Below are 17,129 nucleotides of genomic sequence, written 5' to 3'. Positions count from 1 at the left end.
CGGCGCCGCACCTAAATCAGCATGCGACCCTCTTAAGGATTCGCATCATGGCCCAGTCAGGTCCATTTACGGGCCAAGAAAGCAAGCTCTTGTAAGCAACGCTATGAAGCCATCATCAGAATCTGGCACACCCAAATACAGGGGCGCCGCACACCCCCTATGTTTCACCGATGAGGTCCTGGACTATGAATTCCCAGAGGGATTCAAACCCGTAAACATAGAGGCATATGATGGAACAACAGACCCTGGAGTCTGGATCGAGGATTATATCCTCCACATACACATGGCTAGAGGAGATGACCTCCACGCCATAAAATATCTACCCCTCAAGCTTAAAGGGCCAGCCCGGCATTGGCTTAAAAGCCTTCCAGAAAACACAATTGGAAGCTGGGAAGAGCTCGAGGATGCTTTCCGAGCAAACTTTCAAGGGACCTATGTCCGTCCTCCGGATGCAGACGATCTTAGTCACATAACTCAACAACCCGGAGAATCAGCTCGGCAGTTCTGGAATAGATTCCTCACTAAAAAGAATCAGATAGTCGACTGTCCGGATGCTGAAGCCTTAGCAGCTTTCAGGCATAACGTCCGAGATGAATGGCTCGCCAGACACCTCGGCCAAGAAAAACCAAGAACAATGGCCGCACTAACAAGCCTCATGACCCGCTTTTGTGTAGGGGAGGACAGCTGGTTGGCAAGGCGCGGCACCAGTGACCCAAGTACATCCGAAACTAGGGATGGAAACGGAAAAACGCGACGCAACAAGGACCGTCGCTGGACTAAGGACAAAAGTCCGAAGAGCACGGCAGTCAATGCCGGATTCAAAGGCTCACGACAAAATCAGGAAAAATCGCCCCCAAGGATAACAGGGACGATCCATCCAACCTAAATAAAATCCTGGACAGGATATGTCAGATACACAGTACTCCCGGGAAGCTTGCTAACCATACCCACAGAGACTGCTGGGTTTTCAAACAATCCAGCAGACTCAATGCCGAACACAAGGGGCTCGACACGCCAAGCGAAGACGAGGACGAACCCCAAAAGCAGAACACCAGGAAACAAAAGAACTTCCCACAAGAAGTAAAAACAGTGAACTCACTTCACATAACAAAACGTGCGGCGTCCGTAAAGGTACGCACCACACGGCCCAAAGGGTCCTGCCACTGGTTGTCAAAACCGATCATCTTCGATCAGCTAGATTATTCTAGGAATATCAAGAATGTAGGCTGGACTGCCTTGATACTCGACCCAATAATTGGCGGACTCAAGTTTTCAAATGTCCTTATGGACGGCGGCAGTGGACTAAACCTGATATATCAGGATACAATCCAGCACATGGGGATAAACCCAGCAAGAATCCGCCGCAGTAAAACCTCCTTTCAAGGGGTAATACCTGGTCTGGACACCCATTGTACGGGTTTTCTCCGGCTCACAGTCACATTCGGCTCTGCCGATAACCTCCGCCGCGAAAAGCTGACCTTCCATATCGTCCCGTTCTCAAGTCGCTATCAAGCACTACTGGGACGCGAAGCTTTCGCTCGCTTTAACGCAATACCGCATTATGCATCTCTTACGCTTAAGATGCCCGGTCCACGAGGCATCATCTCTTTGAAGGGGAAGCACTAAAGTGCGCCTCCCCAAGCGGAGGACTGTGCGGCCGCTTTGACAGCCCCACAGCAAAATGGCCTCATCGGCCAAAAAACTTCAAAATAGGTCATTTAAGACCACGAACGCGGATAGACGAGTTCGGTGCAAAATCATCATTGATGCAGGCCTAGAAGCCATATACCCCCGCATTAGGGGCTCCACGCATATACAATAAGAGACAATAAAGCTCAAACTTATATATCTTACTTTATACTTTGTTTATTTTAAACTTTTTCGGCACGACTCATTTTGAACTCAGTTCCTCTCTTTTACAGATGAACATCGTGCGGCGCCCGTCCAGGATACGGCACAACGGAGACACAGGCACAGACGTGCAGTAGGGACCCGTCCTAAAGGATTCTTTTTAGATTAAGACCCTGCGTAAACCTTTTTTACTGTCTCTTGTTGCTACACATCCCCTGGTTTTTTCTTTCCAACATAACCAAGGAGGAGGCTGGCGTCTTGGCATATGGCCACGTTAGAATTTTTGCACGTACCTGGACACTAGGGGCTTTTTTAATAAAGAGTGTTGTTTGGCCCGCACTCATAAAGACCGAACACCTTAGGGAGTGTTCGGCGTCGCGAGTTTTGGCACTATATGCATCAGCTCCGAATCATGTCTTTGGTCAAATGTTGGGTTGCTCGGCTCCTGAGTTCGGCTACCTTACGTTCCGCTCTATCGGCTAAGGTAGCACCAGGAGAACTACTGCGGTTGTGCCCCCGGTTCGGCCAGGGCGAGCACCTCAGTAGAGAAAGCCGAAAACTGACTGTCATGATGTAGCGTGAGACTGGTCAGCCACTCGATGACCGATCGGAATCTATCGGATTCCTCCACTTTAACGAAGGACCGCTTCCCGGTCAGGCACATACGCGCCCCGAATTCGGGCGAGCGCAGTTGCCACCAAGGAGCTACCTAAAGAGTCTCATTTTCAAACTCCTATGGCTAAGTGAAAGTGTTAAAGCATTATAGTCCGGTTGCCTGGCCCGCTGCGCTATCACCTCCTTTGTAGGACCAAGATGTTGGGTTAAGTGTGAAAACGTGTCTTCTGCGAGCACCCCCGCAATATGTGCGTGGGGCTGAAGCCAACGACTGCCATCTTTCAGATTCTATACATGTATATATATATATATATATATATATATATATATATATCTTAAAACGGCCGCATAGAAGGTGTTAATAATACTTGGAGGCACAAGTATAAAAAATGCCACTACAGTTTATCAAAATACTACTTTTCAATTAGATATGCTATCATAACATAGCATCTTTCGAGCACTGTGTTTCTATTACACGAGCGCCTTCAAGGACTTCCTGAAAATAGTGCTCGGAAGATACTCGGCTTTTGTCCGAATCTCGGGACGCAACAACGGTGGTCTCCATCTCTGCCCAGTATGTCTTGACACGGGCAAGAGCCATCCTTGCGCCCTCTATGCATGCTGACCTCTTCATTGCATTAATACGCGGCACCGTGTCAAGGAATTGCTGCACCAAGCTGAAATAACTCTTCGGCTCCGATCTCCCCAGCCACAGATGATCCATGACGTACTTCATGGCGAGTCCGGACAACCTATTCAGTTCGGCCCATTGAGCCAAACGATCATCCACTGCCAGTGGACGCTCTGGATTATGAAACTGCGACCAGAAAAGCTTTTCCACTTTGCAATCTTTCTGATCTCGAAAGTGTTCGGTCGCATCAGCGGCACTCGTTGCCAAGTCCAGATAGGTGTCCTTCACACTCCACATCTGGTCCAATGGAGCAAACTTCGGATCACAAAACTTCCTCCGCAGCATAAAGGGCTTTCCAGCCGCAATCTGTTCAGCCTGACGCAGCTCCTCTTTCGCAGCTCTCATCACAGAGCGAACGTCCTTGGCATTGGCAACGGCCTTCTCTAAATCCGTTTGTCTCGCCCGGTCTTCTTTCTCAAGAAGTTCGCAACGGTCTGCAGCACTCTTTAACTTCTCGGCCATCTCGGCCATCTCTTCTTTGCTTCGGCAGTGAGAAGCCTGTTCGGCTCTCAGCTCTTCAAGGGCCTTCTCGGCAGCCGCATCGCTTTTTCTGGCTTGTTCCTTAGCTCAGGCAAGTTCTGCCCTAAGATTCTCCATGGCGGCCGTACCATCTGCGTCAAGCACACACATTGTAAGACACTGACATGAAGCTCCTCTTACCTAATGCCGCCCGAAGAATTACATACCTTGAGCCTCATCAAGCTGCTTGTTGAAAAGCGCGATGTCGGCATCTGCCACATCCAGTTGCCGCTTTAGTTCGGCCACATCATCAGTTCGGCTCGATTCTGGACACCTCGCCACCTACATTCAAAGGCGACATCTTAGACCTGGGATTATGATCCTCTGCGTGCCGTCATTTCTTGACAACGCGCAGAGTCTCAGGGGCTACTATCTACACAGGGCGCATCTTATTTACGCGCAACTGACAAAAGTGTACATTATCTAACGTACCTCAAAACCCGTCAGTAAACTTTTGACGGCCTCATGCAATCCGCTCTCTGCGAATGAAATCCTTTCAATCACCGTGCCCATCAATGCAAGGTGCTCTTCTGAGATAGAAGCTCGCCCCAACAGAATCTTTAGTTCCTCCGGCCGAGCACCAGACGGTGCCGGACTTGTCCTATGGCCTCTTTCGAAGGCCGGACGTGGAGAACTTCGGGGGGCCGCACTGCCACCTTCCACCCCTGCCGGATTCGGAGAAACCCTTCGCGACGACACCTCAGGGTCGCCCGCCTCGCTAGGCGGCACGGCAGGGGGAGGCATCCCGCTCTCCATCATCTCCGGAAGAAGATCCCCCGAAGACGAGCTCTGCTGAGAAGGGCTGAGGTCCGAGCTACAAGGTAAAATTTCGGTTAATCTTCTCAGATATAAATCAAAGATTTCTCTCATCCCTCAAAAGGAAACCTCTCTCTACTTACGGCTCGCTGGAGGGCTGATCCCCTTGAGGGCATAGTCCAGCTGAGAAACTCCCCGGCGCCGGACCCTCTGACGAGGATTTTCTCCCCAGTTTCGAGGCCATGGTTTCCGGGTCATCAGAGGCGGCTCTCTTCTTCCCCTCGGGAGAGGAATTGTCGGTTCCTCCCTTCGGAGCAGCCTCCTTCGAGGAGGCCATAGCTTCCTTGTTCTCCCCCTCCAAAGGCATTATCTCCAGCATCCTGACCAGCACGGGATCCGGCCTGGTTTCAGGAAGGGGAGCCGGACACCTGATCAGCTTTGCCTTCGCTATCCACTCCTGTTTAAAAGGACGGCTCTTTTAGGGGCAAGTTTATGACAATTATACGGATAGAAGGTCCGGGCACAAGGTTGCTTACTTGAGTATCCGGGCGATTGCGGCTTAGACCTGCGTCCTCGGTTAAATCCGGACACATCTCTTGTGATCCGAAGAACAGTCTATACATCTCCGCGGGCGTTGCGCCCATGAAGTTCTGGAGAGCTCGCGGTACCTCTGGATTAAACTCCCACAGGCGAAGGGGGCGACGTTTGCCGGGCAATATTCGGCAAATCAGCATGACCTGCGTCACCTTGACCAAGTTGAGGTCTCCTTCTAAGAGATCCCTAATGCGGCCCTGCAATAGGGGCACGTCTTTGGATAACCCCCAATCTAATCCTTTGTTGACCCATAACGCTAGCCGTGGTGGGGGACCCGAGCGAAAGGCAGGAGGCGCCACCCACTTGGCGCTCCTGGGAGCGGTGATATAGAACCACTCTCGTTGCCACAAGCCGAGCTCCTCTTGAAAGGAGCCCTCGGGCCATGGAGCATCGGCATTCTTACTTATGACAGCACCTCCGCACTCTGCGTGCCGTCCCTCGATCATTTTCGGCTCCGCTCCAAAAGTCTTGAGCCATAATCCAAAGTGAGGAGTAACACGGAGGAATGCTTCGCACACGACGATGAACGAGGAAATGTGGAGGATGGACTCCGGGGCTAAGTCATGAAATTCTAGCCCGTAATAAAACAGCAGCCCCCTCACGAAGGGATCCATCGGGAAGCCTAACCCCCGAAGGAGGTGAGACATGAACACTACGCTCTCACCGGGCTGGGGATTGGGAATAGCCTGCCCTTGAGCAGGCAACCTATGCGGAATTTCAGCGGTCAAGAACTTAGCCTCTCTCAACTTTAGCACGTCCTCCTCCGTGACAGAGGAGGGCATCCATCGGCCTTGAAGGTCGGAACCGGACATTGTCGAAGGTCCAAAGTTCCTGGAATCTGAAGCCTAGGGTGTTGGAACTCGAGGCGACGGGCGAACTCGTTTGAGATTGGAAAAAGGAGTAAGGCCTTGTTCTCTTTATAAGAGGTTGAATACCAGGAGCCCTCCCCGTAACCGTTTGGGACTCGCCTTTAATCGAGAAAACGTGCTAACGGGCACGATTGGGTTACCCACGTCCGTATTGATGAGAATCCCATGAAAGGGGGGCACACGATCTCTGCTTTGACAAGACGTGCCAAGGAAACCACCTCGCAAAACATGCTGAGGTGGAAAAGTAAAAACGATTCGGGTAAAGGACTTGGCTGTAGTGTGATGGTGCACTGCAGAATACGTCAGCAGATTTGATTTGTGTTAATATTATACTCTCTATGGCAATATGTGGAAACTTATTTTACAGAGCCGGACACTACTCTTGGTGATTACAATCTTCTATGAAGGACTTGGAGGAGGAACCCGCCTTGCAATGCCGAAGACAATTTGCACGCCGGACTCGTCGTCATTGAAGCCTGGTTCAGGGGCTACTGAGGGAGTCCTGGATTAGGGGGTGTTCGGGTAGCCGGACTATACCTTCAGCCGGACTCCTGGACTATGAAGATACAAGATTGAAGACTTCGTCCCGTGTCCGGATGGGACTTTCCTTGGCGTGGAAGGCAAGGCTGGCAATGCGGATATTCAAGATCTCCTACCATTGTAACCGACTCTGTGTAACCCTAACCCTATTCGGTGCCTTTATAAACCGGAGGGTTGTAGTCCGTAGGACAGAATCAACTCCATACACAACAATCATACCATAGGCTAACTTCTAGGGTTTAGCCTCCTTGATCTCGTGGTAGATCTACTCTTGTACTACCCATATCATCAGTATTAATCAAGAAGGAGTAGGGTATTACCTCCATCAAGAGGGTCCGAACCTGGGTAAAACAAAGTGCCCCCTGTCTCCTGTTACCATCCGGCCTAGACGCACAGTTCGGGACCCCCTACCCGAGATCCGCCGGTTTTGACACCGGCAGTCGTCATTTGTAGTTGTAAAACAAAAATGGTGCTCAGAATAAGGTACCTATCTCCTTGGGTACACATTCATATCATTCAAACAAAACTTCAAACTCAATTTCCAACATCCAGTTTATGCATCACAACTCATTTTCTTCCATGTTCACCCAAAATATTAATTTCCAAGATAAAACATAACAACTCCTTAAAGCCTTTCAGCATATGACATATCAACTTTATTGAGTCATGAATTATTACAATCTCTGAGTAATCTATTACATAACTCAACCCCGCATTCTCGTGAAAAAGTGTTTTCCATGCTACCCTTATTTCTGATATCAACATCTCCACTACTCAGCTCCAGCTTTCTCATGATTTGTACAATCCTTAGCAAAATGTCCTGCTTCCTTGCAGCGAAAACAAATAACTTCCGGCATGTCTTGAGGCTTCTTGGTGATGGTGCCTGCTCCTTGAGTTCCTTGCTTCCTTTCGAGACAATCATTGGCATAATGCCCGACATCCTTACATTCAAAACAGGTAATATGACTCTTGTCCCTCTTTGTAGAAATTGGGTTGTTCTGAGGGTATCTTTGTTTTCTCTTCTGGGTTTTCTTCGTTCTAATCGAACGTTCTATTCCCTGTGGATCAAACTCCACTTCTTCTGTCGGGAAGTATCCCAGATACTCTTTTCTTTTCTTGGTGCAATACTGTGAAAAATGTCCTTCTTCTCCACATGAATAACAGGCATTGGAGTAAAATCTATTGAGGCTTTCTCCATCAGGGTCTTCAGCACTTTCCTTAATCACAGGTTCTTTCATAACTTCTCGGAGGGCTTCTGTCATTCCTTCTTCTGAATAGTTTGTTGCACCGTGGGGTAAATGTGACACTGAGCTGGGTAGTGGGTGGTTCCTTCACACAAGAAACAAGTCACCTGACTAGTTGGGCATTCCTCAGCTGGGTGTTTCTCCTCACAATGAGGGCATCCATCCTTGTGTTTCTCCTGGGTGTGTCCTATTTCTCCGCAAATCTTGCAGGCACAAGGTTTATTTCTTGGGGTATCATGGTGCTTCCGGATAAGATGAGATCTTGTCAGAATCTTCTTGAATTCTTCCCAAGTCCTTGCTCCATTCCATCCATGTATAGCTTGATGCATCTGCCACCATGTTGCAGCACTTCCTTCAAAGTACTGAAGAGCGTACGATACTTCATTCTTCCTTGAAACCAAATTGCTCCCGAAGTGATTCTCCATGTTCTGAATCCATAGCTCTGCCTCCGGCTGGGTTTTCGGTCCAGAGAATACCAGTCCAACTTCATTCTTCATCTACTGGGTCCAAGGGTTTTAGGGTGAGATAAGAGAGAGGTAGGAAGGGATACACACAATACAAATAATAGTTTTGAAGAAATGAGTTTTATTTTGTGGCTGTTGGAAAAACATCAAACAAATGATAGCTCACAAATCGTCGCATCTAACGTAAGTGTATACCAGGGGTTTGGTCCTCTAACGGTTGAATAATTCTTCTGATTCTTCAAGTCGTCGGAGTCTTCAACTGGTGTAGCTTCAACTCTATGCATGGTCAAATCCTGTTTACTCTGAAATGGTCATTGGTTGTCCGATATGTTGTCCTTCTTGGAGCGGCTTCGGTTGACCCTCCGTGTGGTCAAAAGGGAAAGGGGTATATTCTAACTATTTGAGGTAAGAGAGGATATTTGATAAAATCAGAAAAGGTGAGAAGTAATGGATTCTTTTGAAAATAAAGTTTTAGAGATTTCCTGTCCTAGGGGCTTTTCGATTTCTAGGGTCACGTCCTACAGTCAACATGTGCTCTGATACCATATCTATAGCGACCCGACCTCAGACGGTCAAGCCTCTGTGTATCTGTGCCATCCCTGGATCGGTATGCTGGCACACACAGTACATCAATGTATATATTAAAGTGCAATCACATGTATAAATAAAGTAAAACTGATATATACCTCATAAGTCTCAGTGGAAACAAATAATCGGGTGTGGAGTCCCATCAACGCCATCGGCAGGTTGAGTGTAGACCGTAACCCTATGACGTAACTCTTACTCGTCGGAAGAAACATATCTGCAACATGAGACGTTGCAGCCATGTAGGTCAGTACATTGAATGTACCGGCAAGATCACAATAAGAGAAAAAAATGATAAGCTATACTATATGCAATATGGCTTTGCGGCTCTGTATCTGAGTTTTGTTTGCATAAAAGCTGGTTTTATTTTTCCCTACAACAAAGGAATATCAGGAGTCTATACTACGGAGTTTTCTGCCATGACATGGTTCCGCCAACCGATGTCTCATACCCAAATCATCATAAGTTGCCCACAATTAAATTATCGGTCCGGTGCTGAGAGTTCCGAGATAGATCCAAGTCCAGAGGCTCAAATTGTCCGTAACCGGGGACACGGCTAATCGATTAGGTTTTAACCCTCTGCAGAGGTTTGTACACTTTACCCGCAAGATTCGATCCCTCTCTTTACATTCTCGCACTTCAGGGTGTTTGAGAACAAGATGACCGAAACATGGTCTTCCGAAGAGTTCCTCTGACCACTGTCCGGTGCTCATCCAATCCTACCATAGTTCTACATCTGCTAGCACCGTCCCAGCCAGAGTCACAACTAAGGTCAACCAAGCCAGAGCCCATAGTGACTTGCGGTTGCACAGGTAAGCTTCCGGGAATGAAGTATTCTTCCGTCTCTTTGAGTCTGGGTGAAGCTTTCCGCAAGATGTCATGGCGCTTCTCCATGCATCCCGGCCAACCACTGGTTTCTCCAGGGTGCCCTTCAACCGTCCTTCACCCAGTAGTGTGTATTGAATTCTTGTCTCGAGTCTCGAAAATCTTGAGGAGTCCTGAAGATGTAGTCCTTGCCGGTGCCATCATGAAGTTGTCGCCATTGACGTAGAGTCCTCCTTCTTCACACCACTCTCATGCACTCATACCGAACCCCGTCTACTATAGCGTAGCACTAAAAATATATAACGTCCCGGGTTTGGTAACAGGGAGATGGTTCCTACCTCATGCATTCTACTCAACTACAAGATTCAATAACACTACTGGAGAGACTGTTAAAAGGGTGATACTACATGCAAATAAACATAGGTATGGAAAACATGGTCAAAGTGAACTTGCCTGGCCAGTTGGTGAAGATATTATCACTCTTAAAAACTTGATAAACTAGTCGTCACTCTCCGATGAAATCTATACAAGCAAGCATAGTATTCACATAAGCAATCATTCTAGCACTCAATCATAACAATCAAAATAACAACGAAATCGAAATAGGATCGAAGGTAAAAACCAAAGAAAACTCCAAATCACTCAAATAAACTTAGGGCTAATCTACACCACAACAACTCTACCTAACAACAAGTAAAAATCCTAAAACAAAAAAATACTTGACACAAGGTAAAAATAATTATTCACTATGTAACATAGAGTATTTTTCCTATAATAAAATTCTAACAATACCTAGAACCTCAAGAATACTAAGTCTAATAAATCCTAGAAATCACCTACTGTTAACCAATAGAATATATGACACACTCGCGAAAACTAGCAAAAGAAACTAATTGAAACTAATTAATAATAATTAAACTACAAACAGTACTAAAAACAGAGTAAACAGTACTATTTACAATAAAAAGCTAATCTAACTAACTCACTAACATGCAAACAAAACACTACTGGTAGCTAGTCTAATAAGTAACCAGTAGCAAAAAGAATCGGTCAAAAATAATATTCCTAACTCAAAATAGCTCAAATCTAGTGATTTGAGCAAATTCATACAAACACAAATTTAAACTTCTCAAATGTGAAATAAAAATTGAACTAACAGAAACTTCATAAAATTTGTGATCCAAGGCAGTTGGAATCACTCAAAAATACCTCGTAGATAATTAACTATGGATTTTACAAGATTGAAACTATTCTGTTTTAAAAATAGAACGAAAAAAAACAGTAGGTCGGGATTTACTGTAGCAGTTCCGGTGATGGGTCCTGGTGGAGCTCCGGCGACGTCCTCCGGTGGCCCTCTGGCGTCGGGGAAGGGATGGTCGGGGGTGGAAGAGCGGGGCAGAGCAGCTGGTGGCGGCAGTGGGTGGCGGGGATGGCCGGAGGTGGTGGGGCGGGGCGGCAATGGTGGCGGTGGTCCGGCGAACTCCAGCGGGGTGGCGCGGTAGTGTGGGGCGAGGAGAGGAGGGACTAGGTGGGGGAATGGATGCGCGATGTGGCTATTTATAGGGGGAGGAGGTCGTCTTGGAGGAGAGGGCGAGGGATTTCGCGAATCCCGTGATTTCCGGCGATGGCCGACGCGGCTGTGCTCGGGAACGAAATCCCGTTCGTGAGGAAGGAGATGATCTGGCGCGATCGGGCCGGATTTGGCCCAAAACAAAAAAATACCTTTCCTTTTTAAAAAGATTCCGCGAATAAAAATCATTTAAAAAAATAAAATATAGGAGTATTATATATCAAAACGATCAAAAAATTTAGCCCAATTTAATGGGATATTTTTCAAGGGAAAATAAAATACTTTTTGAAAAGTCATTTTTTTAAATTCAAACAAAAATCAAAATGACTTTCAAAACTCTATGGAAAATTTATTCCAACATTTTTGGGGTGTCATGTTACTCCCTCTCAACACTTTTGTTCAAGTGTTCTTTGTCAGAAAAGTTTTTGAATAAAACTCAAATGCCACTTTGAGTTAAAATAAATAAATTAAATGACAACTTCAAAATAAAATTTTCTTTACTTCCCACTCTCTTTCATTGAAGAAAATCATGAGGATCATTGAGTGGCATGAAGTTTGAAATATTTCCAAATTCAAATATTTTCAAACAGAAACTTTTTTTTGGAAAGTCCTTTTTATTCCCTCTCAACAAAACTTCAATAGTTTAAAATTCTAATAAATTTCACTCAATCAATCACTCAACAATCAATCAACAATCATATATTTTAATTATTATAACATTCCAAAATTTATAATTTTGGGATGTTACACAAAAACAACTCTGAGTGGAGAGCAACCCTCCCACTCGGAGACTTAGCTACGATCCCGTACTTGCCTAAGTTATAAAAACAACTCTGACTGTAGAGCAATCCTCTCACTCGGGAGGCTTAGCTGCGACCCCGTACTCGCCTATGTTTCAAAAATACCCCGAGTGAAGAACAACCCTCTTACTCGGGGGCTTAGCTACGACCCTGTACTTGCCTAAGTTTCAAAAACACTTTGAGTGGAGAGCAATCCTCCCACTCGAGGAGAATAATCCGCAAGTACGACGAGGTGCACTCTGAGCGGTACCACAAGTACAACATCTGCTCTCTCCTCTAAGCTGCGTCACAAGTACAACGTCCGCTCTCTCCTAAGTTTTAGGAAACAACTCTGAGTGGAGTGAGATCCTCCCACTCGGGGACTTAGCTGCGATCCCGTACTCGCCTAAGTCGAAAAATCCAAGCACATTGGAGAAATGGCAACTGCATTCAGATAAAATAACCAAGTTCGAATAAATCCAGTGAGGTCCAGAACCACAAGCAAAAGTACTCGAGCGCTAGGCCTGAAAGTGTTTAACGGTTACAAAATCACTTGGCATTCCGAGCCAAATAAAGTCAAGTTATCAAGTTTTTCACTCAGCAGGAGGAGGACTAGCTGGCTCGATGAAAGTGTCCAAGTCGATGTCGTCTGTGATGCGAGTGGCTACATGGATGAAGGTCTCCATAAAAGATTGAAATTGAAGCTTCTTGGTGTTTGCCACTTGAAGAGCTTTCAACTTCTCTTCATGGGCGTCCTTGCAATGAACACGGACAAGTGAAAGAGCCACGTCAACACCACAACGAGCAGATGACTTCTTCCATGCCTGCACTCAGTCAGGGATGTCATTGAGTCGAGTCATCAGTGACTCGAGGTCATTCTGAAATACGTCTTCTAGCCACAACTCCTTGTCTATCCGTGACAGTGCAACTTTCAGTCGGGCGACATAGTCCAAGACACTAGCGAGGCGAGATTCCAGTCGCAACACGTTCATGGCAGCTTCATCCTTGATGGGGTCCAGTCTTGTCTCGGTCTGCCTGGTTTCCTCCTCGAAATTCTGATAGAACTCTGCACAGAGAGAAAAATAGTGAGTTGGCAGCAACATTGTGAAGAGATTTGTGATTCAGTCGGATGAGGTAAAATACCTTCGAGCATGAGGAGCATCTTCTTGGAAAGACCTCCCAGATAAGTTTCCAGTTCGTCCCTCTTCCGAGTGAGAACATTCACTTTGTCAGCCAAGGCTACCTTCTCCTCCTTTAGCTGTGCAGCTTCTTTCTTTGCCTCATCAACAACAGTCTTCAGCTTGGCATTCTCCTCCTCCAACTTGCCGACTGCAGCTAGCTTCCTGCCAGCCAGTTCAGTGTTCTCACGCGTCGTCTTTTGCGCTCCCTCAAGATCAAGGTCCTTCTGCTCCAAGGCATGCTTCATTTTGTCTAAAGAAATAATATTCCTCAGACGAGCTTGGAGTTGACGATTTTCACTACGCACATCTGTTCGAGTGGAGACACTCGGTTCAAAGGACGAGAAAGGAAAAGTGATAAGACATGCAGTCGACAAGACGTTAATTCCCATGATAGCCACTTCATCTTGAGCCTTCTTCAAATTCTCCTTGGCCAGATCCAGATCAAGCTTGAGTTGGATTTTCTCTTGTTCCAAGGTAGCATACCGAGTCCCAAGCTTGCAAGATTTCTGCAATCAACAAGAAGACAAGTCAAAAGATAGAAACAAAGATCAATTACTTCCGAGTGAAAAAGTGCAAGACCAAATTGCTATGGCAAAAGAGTTCTAAGACTGCCGCCGAATCAAACATTCAATAGCAGTCTTGGGGACTACACCCAGTGGGTGCACTTAGCGTGCCCCCACTAGTTCGATTTCCCATTCGGCATGGTCTGCCTAGCCCGAGTGGAAGGAGTAAAAAACCATTTTGTTCTCAGACCACCGTCGACTGCATGCAGTCAACAGCGGTCTCGGGGACTACACGCAATGGGTGCACTCAATGTGCCCTCGCAAGACTGAGAACTCACTCGACACGACCTGTCTAATTCGAGTGAAAGAGCTACGTGGCTACAACAAACACCCAGTGGGCGTACAGATGCAAAGTACAGACCGACGTCTTACGAATAATAAAGCAGCAGTTTTCAGATAGCATATCCTAACAGAGCAAGGATCGAGCTGGAAAGCCAATCAGAAATCAACTTACAATCCCACTTACTCGGACATTAGCTTGGAGTGCAGAGCTAGCATCGTAAGCGGCCTTGCTGGTGTCATATACCACCTTCAGTCGGTCCATCATCAGGCCCGCCTGGATCATGGCTTCCTTGGCAGCTCCTACTTGGTCCTCCCGAGTGTGATGCAGGGCAAACGGAGTGGATGGAGGAGCCGATGACGTGGTCGGTGGAGTTGGAGGTTGAGGTTGTGCAGTCAGACCAGAAGTCTGAACAATTGACACCGAGGGCTGGTCAGTCGATAGAGGCTCAGTAAAAGAGACAGTGGCCCATACTGGATCATCAAGTTGTTGAACTATAGGCTCAGATGCCGGGTGAGGCGCTTTGCTGGTGGGTACCCTCCTGCTCAAAGCTCTACCCCTTCTCCCTGTACTCCTTTGAGGAACATCTTCATCGTCATCGTATGGAAGCTGGATAACATTTGTTGGCACTACAGAACACTCGACAATAAGATTTCTGTCGTCCACCAAAATGGTTGATATAAAAGCATGACTTTGGAATCATGCCTACCTGAGAAGTGGTTGCGTCTGTGGTCTCTACAACACCTCGCTCCTCGTCGATGTCCATAGAGGTTGCAGAAGTAACAGCACTGAAAGGTTCAAATTCCACTCGGTCAGGCAAGTAAAGAAGTTCGCAGTGGCGACGAGAGATAAGAAAAGAAACACTTACGTCGAAGCAACGGGCACGACCACCTTAATCCTGGGCAGGGCCTTCCGAGGCTTGGGTGGAACAATTTTGGCCTACTTCGTGGCCTTCTATGCTGGGTCTGGGGTTGACGTCCGAGTGCGCTTTGGAATCTTCACACTCGGCGGGACTGCTTTTCCACGTCCTCTCGCAGGGTCTTGCGACTGTTTGGAGCGTCGTTGAGAGCGGGGCGGTGAGTCGACTTCCTTGCTGCTACCAGAGTCCTCGCTGTCATCTGCATACTGCCAATCAGTGCTTTCACCATCACTCTCTACTCCTTACTGGTACTGCTCCCCGTTTGGCATTGAGTACATCTTGGTGAAAACCCGCAAGACACAAGTCGCAAATATCAGTCGGATTCAAGAACAATCGCGTACTGAAAAAGACTCGGTAAATCGAGCCTAACCTCGTCTGGAGCATTGTCGACGTCGAATGGCAAGATCCTTCTAGCTCCTCGAGGGTTACCCTTGTTACCAATAATGCTTCGCAGCCATTGAGCCACCGTTTCCTCGGTGACCTCCTCCGGGTGGACCCGAGCGGTGTCTTCGGTGCCCGAGTACATCCACATTGGGTGGTCATGAGCTTGGAGAGGTTGGATGTGTCGACTGAGGAACACCTCCAGCAGATCCATACCAGTCACACCCCCTGGACCAAGGCGATGACCGCATCGACTAACATGGACACCTCACCCTCTCCTCTGCAGTTACAATCAGTGAAGAAGGTTAACGGAGTCTCTCCATAGTGAAAGGGGGAGGCCGGTCGACTGACCAGGCGTCAGGATGTCTTTGCAGTAGAACCAAGTCGACTGCCAACCTCTGACTGACTCAGGAAAGGTCATGGGGGGAAAAGTACTCCTAACTCTCATTTGGAACCCTAACCCCCTGCACATCTGGATCACGTGCGTCTTTTCATCATCTGGGTTAGCCTTCTTCACCAACCGAGAACGACATGTGAAAATGTGCTTGAACAAACCCCAGTGCAGCTGACACCCCAAGAAGTTTTCGCACATTGAAATGAACGCGGCAAGGTATGAGATCGTGTTGGGAGGAAAGTGGTGGATTTGAGCGCTGAAGAAATTCAAAACAACGCCGAAAGAATGGATGCGGGGGCAGGGAGAAACCTCGCTCGACATGGGTGGTGAGAAGTGATAACCCACAAGTATTAGGGATCGTTTGTAGCCTTCTTTGATAACTAAGAGTTTCAAACCCAACGAGGAGCTAAAGGCAGAACAAATATTCCCTCAAGTTCTATCGACCACCAATACAAATCTACGCACACTTGATGTTTGTTTTATCGGAAATAGGTATGAAAATAGTTTGGAGGAGTGATGCTAGAGCTACTTTGCAAGAACAAAACTAGAAGTAGTTTGCAAGATAATAAAAGTTAGGTGTTTAGTAAAAGGGTTTGCATCAACAAGAAAGTTATTTGTCCCTAGGTAATCGATAACAAGTATCGGTAATCATTCTTGCAATTTTATATGAGGGAGAGGCATGAGCTAACATATTTTCTCTACTTGGATCATATGCACTTATGATTGGAAATCTAGCAACCATCCGCAACTACTAAAGATCATTAAGGTCATGAAACCCAACCATAGCATTAAGTATCAAGTCCTCTTTACTCCCATACGCCAAAACCCACCTACTCGGGTTTAAGTTTCTGTCACTCTCGCAACCCACCGTAAGCAAATCATGAACATATTGCAACACCCTAGAGCGGGCCCCCCTCACATTTGCACGAGAACGGAGGGCACCATAGGACAGCACCATAAATAAAATATACAATCATACCAACCAAGATCACGATTAACCCATAGGACAAAACGGATCTACTCAAACATCATAGGATAACCATAGATCATTGGGAAATAATATATGGAGTTGAGCACCATGTTTAAGTAGAGATTACAGCGGGGGGGAGGTGTTACATCGCTGCATAGAGGGGGAGAAAGTTTGTGTTGACGGTAGCAAGATTGTTGATGTAGATTGTCGTCCCGATTGTTGCCCCGGTGGCACTCCGGCGCCACCGGAAGCGAGGGGGAGAGAGCCCTCCTACTTTTTCTCCATCCTTGGCCTCCCCCCTAGATGGGGAGGAGAGTTCCTCCTCTTCTCCTTGGTCTCCATGGCCGCGGAGGGGCGGGAGCCCCTCCGAGATTGGATCTCCCTCTCTGTTCTCTTCTGTTTCGCGTTCCCCTGATCTGGCTGAAAACCGTTTCTTATATTCTGGGAGATCCGTAACTTCGATTGCGCTGAGATTTTAACACGACTTTTTTCGGATATAAGCTTCCTTGCACCCGAAGTAGAGCTCCAACCGACGTTCG

General features: G+C 47.1%; 1 protein-coding gene across 1 annotated transcript; it reads right to left on the bottom strand.

The window, feature by feature from the left end:
* Positions 1-12,495: 12,495 nt before the first annotated feature.
* On the bottom strand, positions 12,496-15,074 carry LOC147980037 (uncharacterized). Its single transcript, XM_087515446.1, has 8 exons — positions 14,931-15,074; positions 14,795-14,844; positions 14,632-14,714; positions 14,113-14,555; positions 13,478-13,589; positions 13,046-13,339; positions 12,790-12,968; positions 12,496-12,726 (listed from the first exon to the last, which is right to left on the bottom strand). The coding sequence occupies exons 1-8, from the start codon at positions 15,072-15,074 to the stop codon at positions 12,496-12,498; spliced, it is 1,536 nt and encodes a 511-aa protein (XP_087371572.1).
* Between the last annotated feature and the right edge of the window lie 2,055 nt (positions 15,075-17,129).

This window comes from Triticum urartu, chromosome 3A, assembly GCF_056163025.1.
Source record: "Triticum urartu cultivar PI428250 chromosome 3A, HENAU_Tu73, whole genome shotgun sequence".
In the NCBI taxonomy this organism is placed as follows: domain Eukaryota; kingdom Viridiplantae; phylum Streptophyta; class Magnoliopsida; order Poales; family Poaceae; genus Triticum; species Triticum urartu.
Note: the sequence above shows the minus strand (reverse complement) of the source record. Positions and strands in the feature narration are given on the sequence as shown.

Bases quoted from the DNA above. Each gene is read 5' to 3' on its own strand.
- LOC147980037 (XM_087515446.1), bottom strand. From the start codon at position 15,074: ATGGTGAAAGCACTGATTGGCAGTATGCAGATGACAGCGAGGACTCTG. The intron at 14,556-14,631 runs GCATGATTCCAA...AGTGTTCTGTAG, and splicing joins CGCAACCACTTCTCAGGTAG to TGCCAACAAATGTTATCCAG. The intron at 12,969-13,045 runs GTATTTTACCTC...CTCTCTGTGCAG, and splicing joins GATGCTCCTCATGCTCGAAG to AGTTCTATCAGAATTTCGAG.